Raw genomic sequence first — 18,213 nt, 5'->3', positions numbered from 1 at the left:
AGCAAACAAGCGCTGTCCTTTGAACAGTCACCACCATAGGAGACTACACAATTATTCCCTAATGTCATTGCTCAAAACACAGGGAATTTCCCTCAGAATGAGTTTATGAGTCGTGTGAGATGATCCGGGCCTTTACTATATAGTCGCATCTCGTGTATTTTGTTTTATCACCTTTTTTTTTTAATATATCATTAGGTGAGAGTCCGCATTTTGGTAATAAAGGAGAACCGTCATTAAAAAAAAAATCTGACTTCTAGGGGTTTAATTGTGTTCCTCCAAGTCTATAATTACGTCATTGTTGCCACCTGACCCCCTTTTTTTTTCTGGTTGATATAGGTCCAGTCATTTTAAGCTAAAATGTTCTCTTTCTTAGGCTGGAACTTCGCACAGCCTATTGAAATCCCTAGAAGTTTTAAACACCTTGTGTGAGAACTTGGATAAGGATTTACTCTTGATTTTTGGAGTGGTATGTCATACACATAGCAGGTGCTCAAGAAATATTTGTTGGTAGATGGGCTTGGAAATCAAAGGCAGTTGTGAACACTGGTCCCAAATTCTTTGTACTCTGAAGTTTCTCGAACCCTGTAACTATCAAAAATCAACAGTATGAATCCAATTTAGAAGGAGACAAAAATTGAAAAGAGATCGAGAAACATCAAAATGGTCACTAACAGTGATCCTCTCTGGATGATGAGATTCTAAGGAACTTTCATTTTCTTTTTTACATTTTTAGATTAAAGATTCTTCAGTGAACATGTATTGCTTTATAATGACACAAAACCAGTAAGTCCTATATAAAAGTAATGCAGTCTGTTTGTATGAAGTTAGTAGGGCAGTACATCTTAGCCTTTCTTGGGTCACACACTCCTTTGAGGTTCTGGAAAGCTCTGGATCCTTTTCCCGTAAAGGTGTACATAGAACATTTTCCATATAATTTCAGACTTTCACAGATCCCACGTAGCCCATCCGAGGATCACTTAGGACCCCAGATTAGGAACCAAATTAGGAATGGAGAAAGTGGCGCCCAGAAAGGAGTTGACCGCCAAATAAATGTGGCAGGATACAGGGTTATATGAAATTTGTTAACGTCAGCGTGGGGACATCGGATTCAGTAGAACAGCCCTTGCAGCAAGCTATGCAGGTCAACCAGGACGCCATTGTAAGAGAGGGGATTTTCCATTCGTGAAACCTCAAGTGTCCTGTTCTCTTTCAGGTCGTGGGGAGCTGACAAGGAGTAAGGAAAAGCCTTGAGGGTGGGACTGAGAGCCCAACTGAGCCTAGGATTTGTATCCCCGTAAATGAAGGCCTTGAGCACTCAGTCAGGCTCTTCTCCTGCAGCAGCAAAGACGGGCAAGCAGGGGGCTTGATCTAGGGCTGGGGAGTGGCCACGGATGTGGTTCCAAATGACAAGGGACTAGTGACAGGGCTGTCGGCCACGGGGTCCAGGTTGAAATGAAAATGTACACAAGACAGGAATGCGCTGTAACATGGAGAGAATGGGCAAGGGTGATGTTAGCCTAGTTGGGGATTGTCTTGGGGAGAAGGTGTGGAGATTCTTTTCTGGGAAAGACACAGTTTTGCCATCATGACAGTGGTTCAGCCACATAATATAGGGAGAGGCTTGTAGAGGCAGCGTTGTTCTAAGTCTGAGGTCTTGCAGTGGCATTGCACCGGATGAGGAACGTTGCAAAACGGGGATGCTTAGATAAGGGTGTGGGGAGCGCTTCTCGCTAGAGCTTCTGCGCATGTGTGGCGGGATGCATTTTGGATAACTTTTAGGGAAGGAAGCCAGAAAACATACCCTGGGCAGATTCAGCACACAGTAAATGTGAGCTCAAGGGAAGGGAGGGATGGGGAGAGAGAGGTTGTTCAGGAGGAAGTTTGGCAATGGGAGAACTGTTACCAGCACAAAATGAGTTTTGCTGGAGTCATCAACTTTCTCTCAAGTTTAATTCAAATGCCCAACCAACACGATTTTCTACCTCCTGACACTTTACATTTCTTCATGTAGGTGTGCCTGGTTCTATGAAAACTTCGTATATGATGTTGTGAATTTACCAAAAGAGAAATGAATGAGTGATGATTCACATTATTAAAGTGTTCAGTAGCCTGGCTCCTTTGGACAGCTACCCAAATGTGTGTATTTCAGTGAGCGTTTTGTAGTTGGTGATCATCTTGAAAAATTGGAAGAGGCAGGAAATCTTAATGTTGAGGGTTAGAAAGATAATGACAGCACAGGGAGATCAGCTCGGTGCTTTGTGACCGCCTAGAGGGGTGGGATAGGGAGGGTGGGAGGGAGACGCAAGAGGGAGGGGATATGAGGATGTATGTATATGTGTAGCTGATTCACTTTGTTATACAGCAGAAACTAACACACCATTGTAAAGCAATTATACTCCAATAAAGATGTGAAAGAAAGGAAGAAAGGAAGAAAAAGGAAGAAAGAAAGAAAGAAAGAAAATGACAGTGGATTCATAGTTTGCTCATTCAGTCATTCAACATAAAATTTGGGGGTGCTGGGGATAGAGCCGTGAATAAGACAAAGTCTCTTGAATCACAGAGCTTTCATTCTAGCGAGGGGAGAGGCAGAAAAGGAAATGCGCACCTCAGCTCTTCATCATGGGACTAGGATGGGGAAGGAAGTTCAGGCATTAGCTCTGGGTTTGAGGAGGTGGGTAGCAGTGGGTAGGAGGGAGTGGCCATTTGCACCTAGAAAGATGGGCAGCTTCACGGAGTCTTGCAGTGAGGCTGGGGGAAGAACTGGCAGAGGAGCAGCAAAGGTGGGGTAACAGGGCCCATTAGGAGATCTGCCCACGGGGGTTGGAGGGCCTGGGCCGGAGGCTGGGGGTGGAGGCCAGATCTTATAAGCCTTGCTAAACGGTTCAAGCTTTTTTCTGCAGGCTATGTTTTTAATTTTAATTAAGAAAATTTATTATTATATTAGTATATTATGCATTCTCCAGGAGAATGTAGTGACTTTCCCATTTTTACCCCAACATTTTTCTCTGCTTCACAAATCACCAACTCTGCAGGCTATGTTGAACCATTAAAGGGGTTTAAACAAAGGAATACTGTGATCCAACTTATGTTTCATCGAAAATTTAACCATTCTGAATCAAATTAGCCATTGAAAAGGTGTTGGAAACAAATTAAGTGCAGATTGGCAGTTGATCTTTTCAAAATGAAATGTTCAGGCGAATTTAATCTCTGTCACAAGGAAGATGCAAGCAAGTATTTCTCTCTTTATTTCTCTGTTAAAGAAAAGCTCTTCACAGAAACAGAGCCCTCACTTTATTTTCCTCAGTAGTTTCGTATGCAACTCTAATGAGTAGTTTTCCATAATTCAGTGTATTGCTCCTGGAAAATGTAGACAATGGGACAAATTTTCAGCCTATGCTGTCATTTTATGGATTAATTTCCATTAGCGCTGACCTTCTGGCTTGCAGTGCATAAATATGAGTAAAACATCTGTTCATGTCATTCCCCTGCTTAAAAACCTCTCTGCTGGCTCCCCATCGCCTACACTAGGAAACAGTCCAATCTCATGGCCTTGGCATCTGTGGTCCTCCGTAAACGTGCCTTTCCAGCTCTTCCCGGCCATTTCTCCTTATTCTGTGCATCCCCAGACTCCTTGAACACATGCTTTTCATCCTCGTCTATTACTTCCGCTCTCATCTTTGCCTGCAATGCCTTTCTTCGCCTTGCCTGCCATGGGCGTTTTTATTCAGTCCTTCAAGGCTCAGCGCACATGCTATCTCCTCTCTGAGCTTCCTTCGCCCGTGGAATTAATCTGCATCCCCACAGCACTCTCTGTGTCCCCTGTCCCAGCTCGTATTCCATCGTGTATTTTTATCCCATCGTGTATTTTTTTTTTTTTTTTTTTTTTTGGCTGCGCCGCATGGCATCTTAGTTCCCCGACCAGAGATGGAACCGCGCCCCCTGCAGTGGAAGCTCGGAGCTTTAATCACTGGACCACCAGGGAAGTCCCTATCCTATCGTATTTTAACTCTCTGTTGAGGGCGTCTGTCTTCCCTTCAAGCTCATGAGTTCCTGAAGGGCAGCACCCACATCTTGCCCACGTTTGTTTTCTCAGCTTTGTAGCCCACTGCCTCTGGCACATGGTTGATGCTCAGTGACAGTCAGAACTAAGCTGTGTGTTTTGTGTTTCTGTGTGTAAGAGCTCCAGAAGAGCCCTCAGGGAGCTACAGGGCAGCAAGCCTCACTTTTGTTCCAGGCCTGCCAGTGGAATCTCTGGCTACAGCCTAGCTACAGTGTAGGATCCCCACACATTGACACCTAACCATTCTACTGAGGGGCCTGGTGGTTGCTGTACGGGGAACTCTTCTTCCTAAATAGTGGAGGGGTTTTTTAGGTATAAGGAAGTGAAACTGGATAGGTTATTTTTTTTCCCTAGCTTTCTTAATAGCTTTGTTGAGATGTAATTTGCATACCATACAACGCGCTCATTTAAAGTGTCTGTGTCAGTGGTTTTTAATATAGTCACGGATATGCGCAACCATCACATCGATTTTATAACATTTTAACCACCTCAAGGATACTAACTTAAGAACTTCAAAGAACCTTTCACAGGGGTCAACCCCTAAGACTCTCCTATCAAGTGGTATCTCTGATGATACAGGTTTGTCATAGGGAGGGAATTGGCTTAAAGAAGGAAACAAAGGTGATATACAGGCATTTTTTAAAGAAGAAGTTGTGTAGAAAAGCTCAATAGCCAAGGGATGGTTAAGCAAGGGATGCTGGTCTGATTTAACACCCTTTCCTAAGAGTTGAGAGAGGCCAAGCTCTAGGAGCTGTACCCCAGTGAGACCCCATGAGGCTGGATAATGTGGACAGGAAAATGAGAGATGAGTTTCTGGATGGACAAGAGCTGGGGAGATAATTGAAACTTATTACTAGGAGAGTAGGTTTTGAGCTTGATTATGCTACGCTAGAGCAACATGGGAGTGATTGTAGACTGAACACTTGAGAACAGTCTGCCCAGGATGCGTTAGGGCTGGAAGGACAGTAAAACATGCAGCATGACCAGGAAGATCATCTGTAGATTCCTGCCTCAAGTCACCAAAAGGCAGAGCCTACTGGAAGAAGGTCTGCCTGTTTAATCACAAGTGGGTAGATAGGATAAACATGGCTCAGGTCACCATATACTGGAATATTATACCAAGACATAGGGCATCTCCTGATATTTTAAAGAGGTAAACTTAAGAAAAATCAAAGGACCTCTCTATTTATTTCAAATAGCTTTTAGAATGTATTATCTCATGAAGTGGTATACGCTGAAAATACTGGTAAGGTTCAAAAAAGGCAGAGAGAATTTCAATTAATGGATAGATCCAATATGACCAATTATGGAAAATGAAAATATTTGTAGAAAAGTGCGTTTTTGCCCCTGTCAAGGTTGGTTTTCAAAATGGGGCCCATCGATTTTCTTTACTCCATTGTCAGGAGCAGATTAATGGGATGGATAGACCAGTGGTTGGATCCAGTGTGGAAAATGATGTGTGGCTGGCTGATTTATAGATTACGGAGCTTTTGTAACGAAATAGGCTTGTCCTGCTGTTTTCAGATGACACAAACAGGACCTTTGGGTTTTTATGTTTTCATGGAATGTAAGTAATCTAGCTGGCTAAATCCACATACCTATAGAACATCAGTGCACTTTACATTTTGTTCTGCTTAAGAATGCAAGGTATGTTATGGTTCTGTTTGTCACACTCAGGAAAAAGTCAACAAGATTTCTTTTCTGTCATTACTGGAGCGGGAACGAAGATCCAAGGCAGGTTATAAATTAGTTGATGGGCACACAGTCTAATTTCTCCTTGCTTGAATGAATTGTCTGTAATAATTTTGTATGTCTATGTGAACTTGTTAAATTCTTTAATTTGTTAGAAAGAAAGCCATTATGTGTAACCAAGGTGCATTTTCTTTCTTTCTGTCACTAATGGCTTGCTAAAGAATAGAAACAGTGTTCTTCTAGTTTCAAAAAGCTACTTTGCCATTCTCTCAATTTATTCAATCCTTTCTTTTCATTTTTACCTCTTTTTGTCTTATCTTTTTTTTTTTTTTTTTAACGGTACACGGGCCTCTCACTGTTGTGGCCTCTCCCGTTGCGGAGCACAGGCTCCGGACGCGCCGGGCTCAGCAACCATGGCTCACGGGCCCAGCCGCTCCGCGGCATGTGGGATCCTCCCGGACCGGGGCACGAACCCGTGTCCCCTGCATCGGCAGGCGGACTCTCAACCACTGCGCCACCAGGGAAGCCCTTGTCTTATCTTTGAGTCATTTAAATACTAGCAGAAAGTGGACACAAAGCGTAAGGAGTGATTGAATTCAAATCAATTTTCCTACCTGTCAGCCAGCATATTGAGTAAACATAATTATCAGTTAAAGTGAAGTTTGGGGGTATGGAGTTCATCGAAATTCTATTTATTCATTTGTAGATAATCTAGATTATTTGCATAATATTTGAGTTGGCTGTAGTGAAAAACACTTGTTAACCGAGTTTGATTTAATCATATAGTACATATGAGACTTGTTTATTTTGTGATTTAAAAAAATAATATAAATTCTTTGTAGGTTTTTAAAAATAGTTCTTGAGTTTATATAAATAGCCAAATAGACTTAGAAAAGGGAAGTAATTTGGCATTTAAAAAGAATTCCTCCCTATGTGAAAACTCTAAACAGGGAAAAAAATGAGTTTTCTTTTTCCTCAGTTAGATTTAAATACCTTTAGAACCTCATTTTGCTGATTTCTTGGAATCAGAAATTAAATTCAAGCTGGGATCTGAAAATGAATTCTGAAAGCCTTAGCTAATCAATGACTTGTCCCTCTCTCCTTGTGTGCTGCCATTTTAGCTTGGAAGGCATACATACATGTAGGATCAGTCTCTCTCTATTATTCGGCCGGTTATCCCTCATGCACCACAAAAGCTTCTGGCTTTGTAGTTCTCACGGCTGTCTTCTAGGTTCTCTCCGTGGAGGATACCGAGGTGAATTAGACACGGTCCCTTGACAGTATCTTACTGTTGTTTTTTGGTAATCTGATTCTTACCCACTTGAAGTCAAATCTGCCAACTCCTTTCCCCAAAGTAAAAGACCTAAGGTGCTAATCCCTACTCATTGATGGCAAATGCTAAATTGGAAGCAACAGCTAAGAAATGTAAAACTCCTTATCCAATTACATTACAAGCTCTGTAAGCCACTCATGCTCAGCATCATCAGGGCGATGAGAAGGCAAGATCTCACTTTGGTAAAAATGATGGTGTAGTTGAAGTAAGTGCTAGCAAATCCTAAAATGTCAAGTCCATCCAAGGAAATTAAACATGGTAGGAGTGAGGGTGGGGAAATGTTTTGGTTTTGTTTATGTGTATTATGGTTAGGGGTACTGGCTCTGGAGTCCATCAGATATAGATTTGAATCCCAGCTCCACTAATGTGTGACATTGGACCTGCCTGAGCCTCAGTTTCCTTGTCTGAAAATGGGCACAGTAAAAGAACCTCCCTTGCAGGGTTTTTGAAGGAATTAAGTGAGATAATAGAAAATGCTTAGCTTGGTGTATATTAATACTCAGTGTAAAGGTCAGCGAATGTACAAGGCACTGTTTCCCCCTCCAGGTGTTTACAATCCCGCTAAGGAGACGAATATGCAAAGTACCCACAATGCAATTACAGCTATATGTGAGCAAATGCCGCAGTGGTTGGGAAGGACATTATGAGCTGTGGGTGAGAGAGGTTGGAGGTTGGGCTGTCACAGGAATGATGTGAGAGCCAAGGTGTAAATTAGGAATAAGCATGACCCCGTGGTCTCATGAAAAGTATGATTTTCCCTTTAGCTCTTAGCTTTAAGAAAGGTCAGTGTCTTGAATGTGATTTGTATGTGCGTTTTTGTGCCAACATTTGTCCTGAGAAACAGCCTTTATTAAAATGTGTTTGTGTCGGGCTTCCCTGGTGGCGCAGTGGTTAAGAACCTCCTGCCAACACAGGGGACACAGGTTCGAGCCCTGGTCTGGGAAGATCCCACATGCCGCGGAGCAACTAAGCCCGTGTGCCACAACTACTGAGCCTGTGCTCTAGAGCCTGCGAGCCACAGCTACTGAGCCCGTGCACCTAGAGCCCGTGCTCCGCAACAAGAGAAGCCACCGCGATGAGAAGCCTGCGCACTGCGACGAAGAGTAGCCCCCGCTCGCCGCAACTAAAGAAAGCCTGCAAGCAGCAACGAAGGCCCAACACAGCCAAAAATAAAAATAAATAAATTTATAAAATATGTTCGTGTCTATTTTGCCAAGTCGGTTATACTGACTGAAAAGATGGCCTTCCCTCCCCTAGCATCATCATCAGGTTATATTAATTCAAAGCTTCTTCGGTACTTGAGTTCCTTTTGGGAAAGAGGGAAAGAAATGAGCTGGTGAAAGGTAATCATACGATTGAGGAAAGACAAGGTCATAACAAAGTCAAATATTCTTGACATGAAACTTATGAAAAAGCTCCTTACAGTTATGGTTCCTTTGTTGCCATGCTGTGTAGGGTCCCCCTCTAGAAATCTCTAGTCTGCAGTGGTGACGTTTCTCATTTCTTACAGAATTTATCAACTAAAGTAGAAGACAAGATGAAATGATCCGAGACCACATATACCCATACAGGGAAATTCTTCTGATATAAATGTGAATAGATGGGCTTGCACACTTTAATGTGCAAGAACACTTGTGCAGTCGCTTTGTTGGAAGAAGATGTGGTATCAGAGGGTCTGACAGATGCATGGGAGCCAAGTGGTGCTTCAGGTTATAACAGCCTCTGTGATCAACTTAAACGTCTTGGGTTTATCCGCCTCCCGCTCTAGACCGTGAGCTTCTCAAGGGCTAGCACACAGCCTGGACCTTAGCAGGGACTTGATAAGTGTGCTCTACCACCAAACCCACTTTCTTTTCTTCGTTGCCGGAAGCAGCATGTCCCCAGTGGCCATTTTGAGCGCAAAGTGTTATTTTGAGATCTCTGGAGAAAGCGCTCCAGACCCTGCTCCAAATGTCTGAAACAAAAGGGGAGCTAAATCCCTTAGGGGGGGTCTGGAGACATTCCCAAGGGAGGGAGGTGGGGGAAGGATGGGAAGGAGAGACTTGCGGAGTAACCCCCTCTTTTTGAGTCTGTTCCTTCTTTTTCTAAGATGGTTGTCATTTTCAATAAGATTATGTTCAGATGCCATTGAAACAGTCTGATCACAATACTGCAAAAATCAGCTTCTAACTTTTGGGCTAAATCATTCTCCTTCATAAACCAGTCGTTGCCGTGCTCCGTCTGGCACCAAAACTTAATGTGGAGAAGCGGGTGGCAGTGGGAGATTTTTGAACTGGCTCCGTGCCCCACTGCTAAGCCTTCTGCCTGCTCTGCTCTCCCTCCCAGTGTGATACAGAAAGGATTCTGTGAAGCCAGTGTTCACTTCAGACTTGCAGAAGAGACATTCTTAGAATACTTAAGAACTAGTTTCTAAAAGTCGAAAATTTACCAGCAAACGAGTGACCTTTGGTGTAATATCTAAGCAAAAGTAACCCAGGCTGGGGCCTCCCTGGTGGCGCAGTGGTTGAGAGTCTGCCTGCCAATGCAGGGGACACGGGTTCGAGCCCTGGTCTGGGAAGATCCCACGTGCCGCGGAGCAACTAGCCCCGTGAGCCACAATTACTGAGCCTGCGCGTCTGGAGCCTGTGCTCTGCAACAAGAGAAGCCGCGGCGATAGTGAGAGGCCCGCACACCTCGCTGAGGAGTGGCTCCCACTTGACGCAACTAGAGAAGGCCCTCGCACAGAAGAAACAAAGAGCCAACACAGCCATAAATAAATTAATTAATTAATTAAAATTTTTTTAAAAAGGCAAAATTCCTTAAAAAAAAAAAAAGTAACCCAGGCTGATTTTGCACTGTTGACACGGAAATATTACGCGATTATGATTGCTTTTTAAAAATGCAATTGAAATGATACGGTTAAGTTTCTAATGAGAGCATAAACCGGCTTACCAGTAATGTGCGCTTGTAAATACATGAGTGGTTGGAGGGTTGACTGTATACCTGCATATACATATTTACATATCATTTTAGGGTCGCAAGCTTGGTTTTACATTTATACATACATAGTTAAGATGATGAAAGATCAGTCATCCTGTACAGTGGATGTACAGGGACTACCACAAAATCATAAAGTCTTAAAGTGTTTGATGCTGTTAGTGACTCCCGGTAAGAATCCATTGCATCCTCTCTTTGTACCAAGAAGCAGACTGTAACCGAATCTGTACTGATGAGTTCGCTTTTTCAGTCTCTGTCCTTTCACTCTATGTTAGACATCAGAAAGTTATCTCCATTTGCGGAATTGTGCATTTCTTCACAATTTGAGGGTTTACATGTGGAAGTCTATTTAGATTTGGTCCGAGTGGCCTGAGTCTGGAAGAGTGTACTGTGTCCTGAACCATGGCACAAAGGTTGACATTTAAAACTTTATTTTTTGGGGATTAGGAAAATATTGACTTACTTTCCTTTGGGGGGCTAATATAAAGCTTACTGTTTCAATAAATGTATTTCAATGAAAGAGAGATTTGATTTGAAGAAAAATATGAAGTATATGATAGTGCAGAAGTTGTGGCAGAAATCTTGAAGATTGTACCATGAGTAAGTCGAGTTTGGGAGACACTTAAGAACAGAAAAAGGCTCAGTAGTTGGAAGACTTGGATTTGAATCCTGATTCTACCGCTAGATGTAGATAGCTGATCCTAAGCTCCGAGCCAGTTTCTTCATGTACGAAGTTGAAATGATAGTATTTTCCTTGTCTATTTGATGCGTTTTGGTTAAGAAACGGGTAGAATATATATTGAAAGTGTTTTCTTAAAGGCTGCAGAGTCATCTTGGAGTGAAACAACCACCAAAACCCTAATAATATGAGCAGCAAGTTATTTCAAGAGAGCTCAGGAATCAGTGAATGAGAACTTTCAAAGGCAAACCTTTTTTTTTTCCCCCTGCATGGTGAAAACTGAGTAGGTTCCAAATTTAGGCTGACGGTTTTCCTGTCACTACTTAGGAAGAGAAGACTGAAACATATGCTCGCTTCTCTCCAGATTATGTAAATGCTTTTGCCTTTTACTTAACGCTGCTACAGAACTTATAGAAGGACGCAGTGGGACCTTGCTATTATTTGGGTGTTTATGAACTACTGATTATTATTATTTTTAAAAATAAATTTATTTATTTTTGGCTGCATTGGGTCTTTGTTGCTGTGCATGGGCTTTCTCTAGTTGCGGCGAGCGGGGCCTACTCTTCGTTGCGGTGCGCGTGCTTCTCATCGCGGTGCGCGTGTTTCTCATCGCGGTGGCTTCTCTTGTTGCGGAGCACGGGCTCTAGGCACGTGGGCTCAGTAGTTGTGGCTCGCGGGCTCTAGAGCGCAGGCTCAGTAGCTGTGGCTCGTGGGCTTAGTTGTTCCGTGGCATGTGGGATCTTCCCGCACCAGGGCTCGAACCCGTGCCTCCTGTATTGCCAGGCGGATTCTTAACCACTGTGCCACCAGGGAAGTCCTAAACTACTGATTATTATAACACAGTTGTCTTGCGTTAGGAAAAAGCACCTTTTCAGGCCAATCAGTGCACGAACTGGCAGGAGGGCAGTGCCCAAATCTGAGAGAAAGACCCTTTTTGTGTGTGATGGAAGCTTTATTTCGGGTAACCCTGTAAGTCTGCTAATCAAATCATAAATCCGAATAGGAAAGTTAGATAAGGGTTATGTTCTAGACCGCCGGGCAGAGCTGCCATTAAGTCATGGTAATTCTAAAAGTCAAAGGTTTTCCTTGTCTCTGATGCCAGCAGAGTTACAGCTGAATCCTACTGACAGCTCGAATTGTGCTTTTAATTCCGGGGAGAGGGCTGGAGAAACAAATGGGGATTGGAGGCAGCTGGGGGATGGGAGGGGGCCCTTAATCCTTCTCTTTTTCTTTTTTGTAAAAATGAAGCCTGATTCACGGGCCTAGATCTTCTTCTAGGGGAAGATTTGTGGGACCCAGAATAGCCACCCCAGCTTCTTCTGCAGTTGAGCTACCCCTGACAAAGGAGCAGGAGTGAAGACGGAGAATGCTTAGTTGAATCAGTTTTCTATGAAAAATGAAACCTCGTTTTCTGTAACATGAATATGTGGCCTTTGAAACACAGGGAGAGCTGGAAGTTTCATTTTTAGAAGGCATATACTGTACATTTCAACAAGTGATTCATTTTGACGTATCCTTTAGCATAGTAATTTGACAACTAGGTTAGAAAGCTGAAGGAGGATTTTCTTTTTCAAAGTTACTTGGAGCAGGTGCCTGTGAAATTATTGTGCAGAGATTAACAGATGCTAATTCAACAGGTTAAACAATGAAATTGGAGGACTGTTTTTGCAATCTGTATTGGGAAGATAGTTGGCACCGAAAGCAAAACTTTGAAATTCAGTTTCTAAGGCTTGCCTTTTTTTTTTTTTTTTTTAATCGGGGTAGTTGTTTTACAGCGTTGTTAGTTTCTACTGTACAGCAAAGTGAAGTAGAGTTCCCTGTGCTATACAGCAGGTTCTCATTAGTTATCTGTTTTATACGTAGTAGTGTATATATGTCAGTCCCAATCTCGCAGGCTTGCCTTCTTAGATGGGGCTTTATTCACTTAACTTCTCTGAGAAATTGATCACAGACTCTAAGTGTTAGGGCTCAAGCTTCAGTCACAGTGTCCTTTCACTTGGGTCCACGAAACATGGTAGATATGGGACAAGGGGGTCAAATGTTCCTATCAGAAAAATCTCTGAGTTCACAAAATAGAGGAGTTTTTTTTCTTTTATTTCAACTTGTTTTGCACGGGTATCCGTAGACGTGATAGGGATGATCTGCTTCATTTGATCTCATGGGTCAATAAATCCAAATTTAAGACTTGAAATGAAATATATCTTTGTTAGGATCTTTTTCCCCCAGATTTATTGAGATATTGAAAAATAAAAGTATATATTTAGAACGTACAGCGATTTAATATACGTATACCTTGGGAAATGATTACCACAATCGGAATTAATTAACACATCTGTCACCTCACATGGTTACCTTTTTTGTGTGTGTGAGAATGCTTAAGATATACTCTCTTAGCAAATTTCAAGTATGTAATACAGTATTGTTAGCCATAGTCACCGTGCTGTACATTAGATCCTGAGAACTCACTCAACTTATAACTGAAAGTTTGTACCCTTTGACCAACATCTCCCCGTTTTCCCTCACCCCGCTGCCCTTGGCAACCACCATTCTACTTTTTTTTAGATTCTACGTATAAGTGATACCATACTGTATTTGTCTTTGTCTGGCTTATTTCACTTAGCATAATGCCTTCAAGATTTATTCATGTTGTCGCAAGCAGTGGAATTCCTTCTTCTCTATGACTGAACAGTATTTCATTGTATATATGTACACGTCACGTTTTAAAAATCCATTCCTCTCTTGATGGATACCTAGGCTGTTTCCGTGTTTTGGCTGTGGTAAATAATGCTGCAGTGAACATGGGAGTGCAGATATCTCTTGGAGATAATGATTTCTTTTCCTTCAGGTATGTACCCAGAAGTGGGATTGCTGGATCATATGGTAGTTCTAGTTTTAACTTCTTGAGGCACCTCTATACTGTTTTTGTCAGGATCTTTTAGACTTGTTGAACACTGATTCTCATTCGTTAGAGTGGTTTACTCTCACTAACTAATCTTACAGAGGAAACTCGGTGACGCCCTTCAGATGTGGAACTGCGATATAGCTGTGACCATGTATAAAAACGGTTCTCAAAGGATGGTTTGGATACAGTATACTGGAGACTGCCTCAAATACTATGTACACAAATACAAATATAACCCCTATTCCATTATGCTGTTAAGTTTTAATATATCTTAAATTCAAGTTTTCTTTATACAGTTTTCATTATAGAATTATTAAGAAAAATAATTTAAGTAAAACATTATTACTAGAAATCAATAATATACTAGAAATCAATAATGCCTGGGTTTACAGTAGTGTGTTGAGACATGGCTCTGGTAGAATCTGAATATCTCCAAGTTCATTCAACACTAATGACTGGTTGTCTACTGAGTGCCAGGTACTGTTCTGGGTGCTAGGGTTATAGTGGTGAACAGATGAAGGGAAATCCCTGCCCTTAAACAGGCCGAGCCGTAAAATAGACAGTGTATCAGATCAGGGTAAATTCAGTGAAGGAACAGATGATAGGAAGGTAGGTGATGGGATCCTATTCCAAGTTCAGTACCTTGAACTTTAGTATCTTGCTGTATTTCTCAGGGCAGGAAAGGCTATATGAGGTGGAAAGAACAGAGCTTTGGAGTCACAGAATCAGGTTTGAATTCCAGCTCTGAAGGTGGGCAAGTTACGTAACCTGTTCTGAGTCCAGGATTTCTTCATCCGTAAAATGGGAACAAAGATTTAATCTATTTCATAGGGTTATTATGAGTCTTATGTGAAAAAATGTAGAGAAAGCACTTGGCACGGTGCCTGGTATCTAGAAAAGGCTCAGTAAATGCTGTTATCACTCTTATTAAATCAGTCACATCCTGGATTTCTCAGGGTCACTAACCCTGCTCCTTGTAACCTTGGCCTCGGGCTGTGGCCCTACTATCAATGGCCGGGTCACCTGGAAGTCCCACAGGGATCCCCTGACTTTGCCACCTGGAACCTCATCCTTTCATGCCCTGCCCATTGGATCAAGCATCTCCAGTACCCATGCCTGCCCCAGCTATTTGGAAACTTGAGATATCCTTTGGACAGCGTGCCTGGTACCAAGTAGGCACAGGAATGTTGCTACTTTTCTCCCCTTTAGTTACCCAGTGAATAGTGCATATTCAGTAAATATCAACTGACAGGCTTCCATATATGCCACTTTTTGTTTTGCCTTAAATTCAATAAATTGTTGGGAGGCACACGGATAAGCAGAGTACAGGGCTGTCTCTCCTGAACTCTTGTGTTTAGCAGAGAGATCTGTGTTTGTATGTATGTATTTGGTGTGCGGGTCTAATTATGGAGAATATTTCCCTCATAAAAGTGTCTCCTTTAATTGCTGAGTCTCAATAATCCCTTCTTTGGTGAAATAATGTATCTTTGACACATGACGAGGAGGAACTACTCCCTCGTGAGTTTGACAGTATTAACTTTCTTTTCGTCTCTCATTAAGGAAAAGACCAAAGTTGTTGAGCCCTTGGACTATGAGAATGTTATCGCCCAAAGAAAAACCCAGATTTACAGCGACCCCCTCCGAGATCTGCTTATGTTTCCAATGGAAGATATATCTGTGAGTTCACAAGCACTTCTTTAAAGAACAAAACTGCATTTTTCAAGGCCGTTCGTAGAGCGAGGATGTTCTTTGTCTTCTAGATCTCGGTGATAAGTCGTCAACGCAGAACGGTGCAGTCCACTGTACCAGAAGATGGTGAGAAGAGGGCCCAGAGTTTGTTTGTCAAAGAGGTAAGAGGCTCAAAGGCCACAGAAGAAGATTCATCATTCATTCATTTTAAATATACTGTATTTAAAATACTCTTTCCTGGGGATATCTGTATGTGTATGGCTGATTCATTTTGTTGTGCAGTGGAGGCTAACACAACATGGTAAAGCAACCGTACTCCAATAAAATTAATTTAAAAATTAAAGTAAATAAAATACTCTTTCTTTAGTGTAAATGGAAAATAAAATTACTAGAACTTAACTGACCTACATAACAAGTCTATATGATGTGATATAGAGGATACAATTTAAACACTTTCACAAGTAGCTTGTATTCGTAGTCTTTTTTTTTTTTTAGAAGGCAAAGGACATTGTTTACTTTTATTTATTGATTTATTTATGTGGCTGCGCCGGGTCTTAGTTGCTGGCATGCAGGATCTTTCTTGCGGCATGCGGGATCTGTGGTTGCAGCATGCGCGCTCTTAGTTGCGTCATGCACGTGGGATCTAGTTCCCTGACCAGGGATCGAACCCAGGCCCCCTGCATTGGGAGCGCGAAGTCTTAAGCACTGGACCACCAGGGAAGTCCTCTTAGTCTTTTTTTTTTTTATTTGAATACTCTTTGGACTTGGAGTCAGAGTGTCCAAGAGAACATGTGAATTGGTATTTATTGCCACCAACTGGTTTAGGAAGACACGGTTAATCCCCAAGGGAAGAGCCCAGTACCAACATTCCCCAAATGATTTGTAAAAGTCTGTCAGCCTATTACCGGACATAAAAAAAAGCAGATATACATGTACTTTTCCTACATTTCAAATTAAAGATTCTTATTTTCTTTCAGTGTATTAAAACTTATAGCACAGATTGGCATGTGGTAAACTACAAGTATGAAGACTTCTCTGGGGACTTTCGAATGTTGCCATGGTAAGTTTAGAATTTAAGGGAAACTTTCAAGAGGAGAGTTATTAAACATTTTACCTTTTTTCAAACCATTTGTGAAGCTTCTCAATTATAATATATAATAAAGCAAAACCTCAAAACACCCAGCATGTTTGGTAAATGTATTTTGGGTAATTGGATATATTTTAGCTTTGCTCATTGAAATTTTTTCCAAGATGGACGAGTTCACTTTTTGGCTTTGGTACATCTATATTGACCATAAAATCATCTTTCTTTGATTCTGGATAATGTAGTGAGCATTTTCTAGTGCTGTCAGTGAAGAAGCTAGAAGACATTTGGCTCAGGTTGATGGCCCCAGACATCTCTCGACAAAAGTACATCTCTTTGAGTTGCGTTGAAGGGCAGCCGTGAGCGCCCCGGCCCAAGATCCAGACTGTCAGGGTTCAAATCTTATTTCTACCACTTCCTAGCTGGATGACCTTGGGCTAGTCACTCAGTCACTTGAACCCTCACTTTTCTCCCCTTTCTCATCCGTAATACTATTAACCTCACAGGATATCGTACGGGAGATGTTTTGGAGAAATAAGACTTGGTGTAGCCTTTTGTAGTTTTCAAGGCACTTTCCCAGACGAGAAAACTGAGTCTTGAAGATGTCCTGTAAAGCTGATGCTCAGTCCAGGGTCATACAGCAAACAGACGGAAGAGCCAGAATGACCTGATGTTGCTTTTAGGCCTGGGAAAGATAAGGTCCCACCACCAGTGACAGCTCTGGCACACATTCCTTGCGATTTCTGCCGTTTGGGCTTAGTTACGTCTTTGCTGCTGGCTGCACGTGTGGGAGTCCTTTTACAAAAGGTAATGCAAGTTCAGTCATAGGGGAGAATCTGACTTCGGAAAGGAGAAAACAATTTCTCCTTCTTATGTCTTGGCGTTTCCGTGGTTGTGAAAGAGAGAAGTCTACTCATCTTGCTTTTTTTTTTTTTTTTTTTTTTTGTCCTGCTTAGTGTCTAAGACAACTCTCTTGTATTTTCAGCAAATCTCTGCGACCGGAAAAGATTCCCAATCATGTATTTGAGATTGATGAGGACTGTGAGAAGGATGAGGTAAAGATGGGGGCAACTGCGCTGGTTTCTTCAAGATCACTTCTGCTGAGAGATTTCCCTGAGAAGAGATGAGGGAAAGAATCGTTTTTGAATGATCCGGGGCCAGCTTTCAAGCTGACGAGTGTCTTAAAAAAATTTTTTTTTTTTAGGGGGCTTCCCTGGTGGCGCAGTGGTTGAGAGTCTGCCTGCCGATGCAGGGGACGCGGGTTCATGCCCCGGTCCGCAGGGGACGCGGTTTCATGCTCCCGCCCGGGAAGATCCCACATGCCGCGGAGCGGCTGGGCCCATGAGCCATGGCCGCTGAGCCTGCGCGTCCGGAGCCTGTGCTCCGCAACGGGAGAGGCCACAGCAGTGAGAGGCCCGCGTACCGCAAAAAAAAAAAAAAAAAAATTTTTTTTAATTGTTGCATTTCCAAATGGAGCTTAGGAAAAATCAAGTGAAATGGGCTGTGATGTGTGTATAAAACATGTTTTCCCACCTGTGGGACGCGCTTGTAGAGTTGCTTTTCCCGCACTGGGCATGTGGCATGGTGATTCATCTGGACTGTCCTGCCTGATAGATCCCTCTTGGGACAGATGGCCTGGATGTCTGTGACATTTTGAGGTGCAGTTTGACTGTTTATGTAATGCAGAAAACTTTCCCAGAAGACAGTCCATACGATCCAGTAAATACCGAGTGCCTACTGTGTGCACGGCACAGAGCCTTTCATCCTGTAGTTAACAATTTCAAGTTTCATCAGGCAT

The 18,213-nt window shown here is 42.4% G+C and overlaps 1 protein-coding gene across 6 annotated transcripts in view; it reads left to right on the top strand.

The window, feature by feature from the left end:
• The window catches only part of DOCK11 (dedicator of cytokinesis 11), a 195,015-nt gene that overhangs the window by 25,592 nt on the left and 151,210 nt on the right, over nt 1–18,213 (top strand). For all 6 annotated transcript variants that reach the window (XM_089904147.1, XM_089904143.1, XM_089904146.1 and 3 more), the window contains exons 2-5: nt 15,203–15,319; nt 15,403–15,492; nt 16,309–16,391; nt 17,401–17,470. In XM_089904147.1, coding sequence (XP_089760273.1) covers nt 15,203–15,319; nt 15,403–15,492; nt 16,309–16,391; nt 17,401–17,470 — 360 coding nt within the window. The remainder of the gene's footprint in view (nt 1–15,202; nt 15,320–15,402; nt 15,493–16,308; nt 16,392–17,400; nt 17,471–18,213) is intronic.

This window comes from Delphinapterus leucas, chromosome X (assembly GCF_059928025.1).
Source record: "Delphinapterus leucas isolate spDelLeu-1000000601 "Yukka" chromosome X, BTC_Dleu_Yukka2, whole genome shotgun sequence".
Classification (NCBI taxonomy): domain Eukaryota; kingdom Metazoa; phylum Chordata; class Mammalia; order Artiodactyla; family Monodontidae; genus Delphinapterus; species Delphinapterus leucas.
The sequence above is the reverse complement of the archived record's forward strand: the minus strand, read 5'-3'. Positions and strand labels throughout refer to the sequence as shown.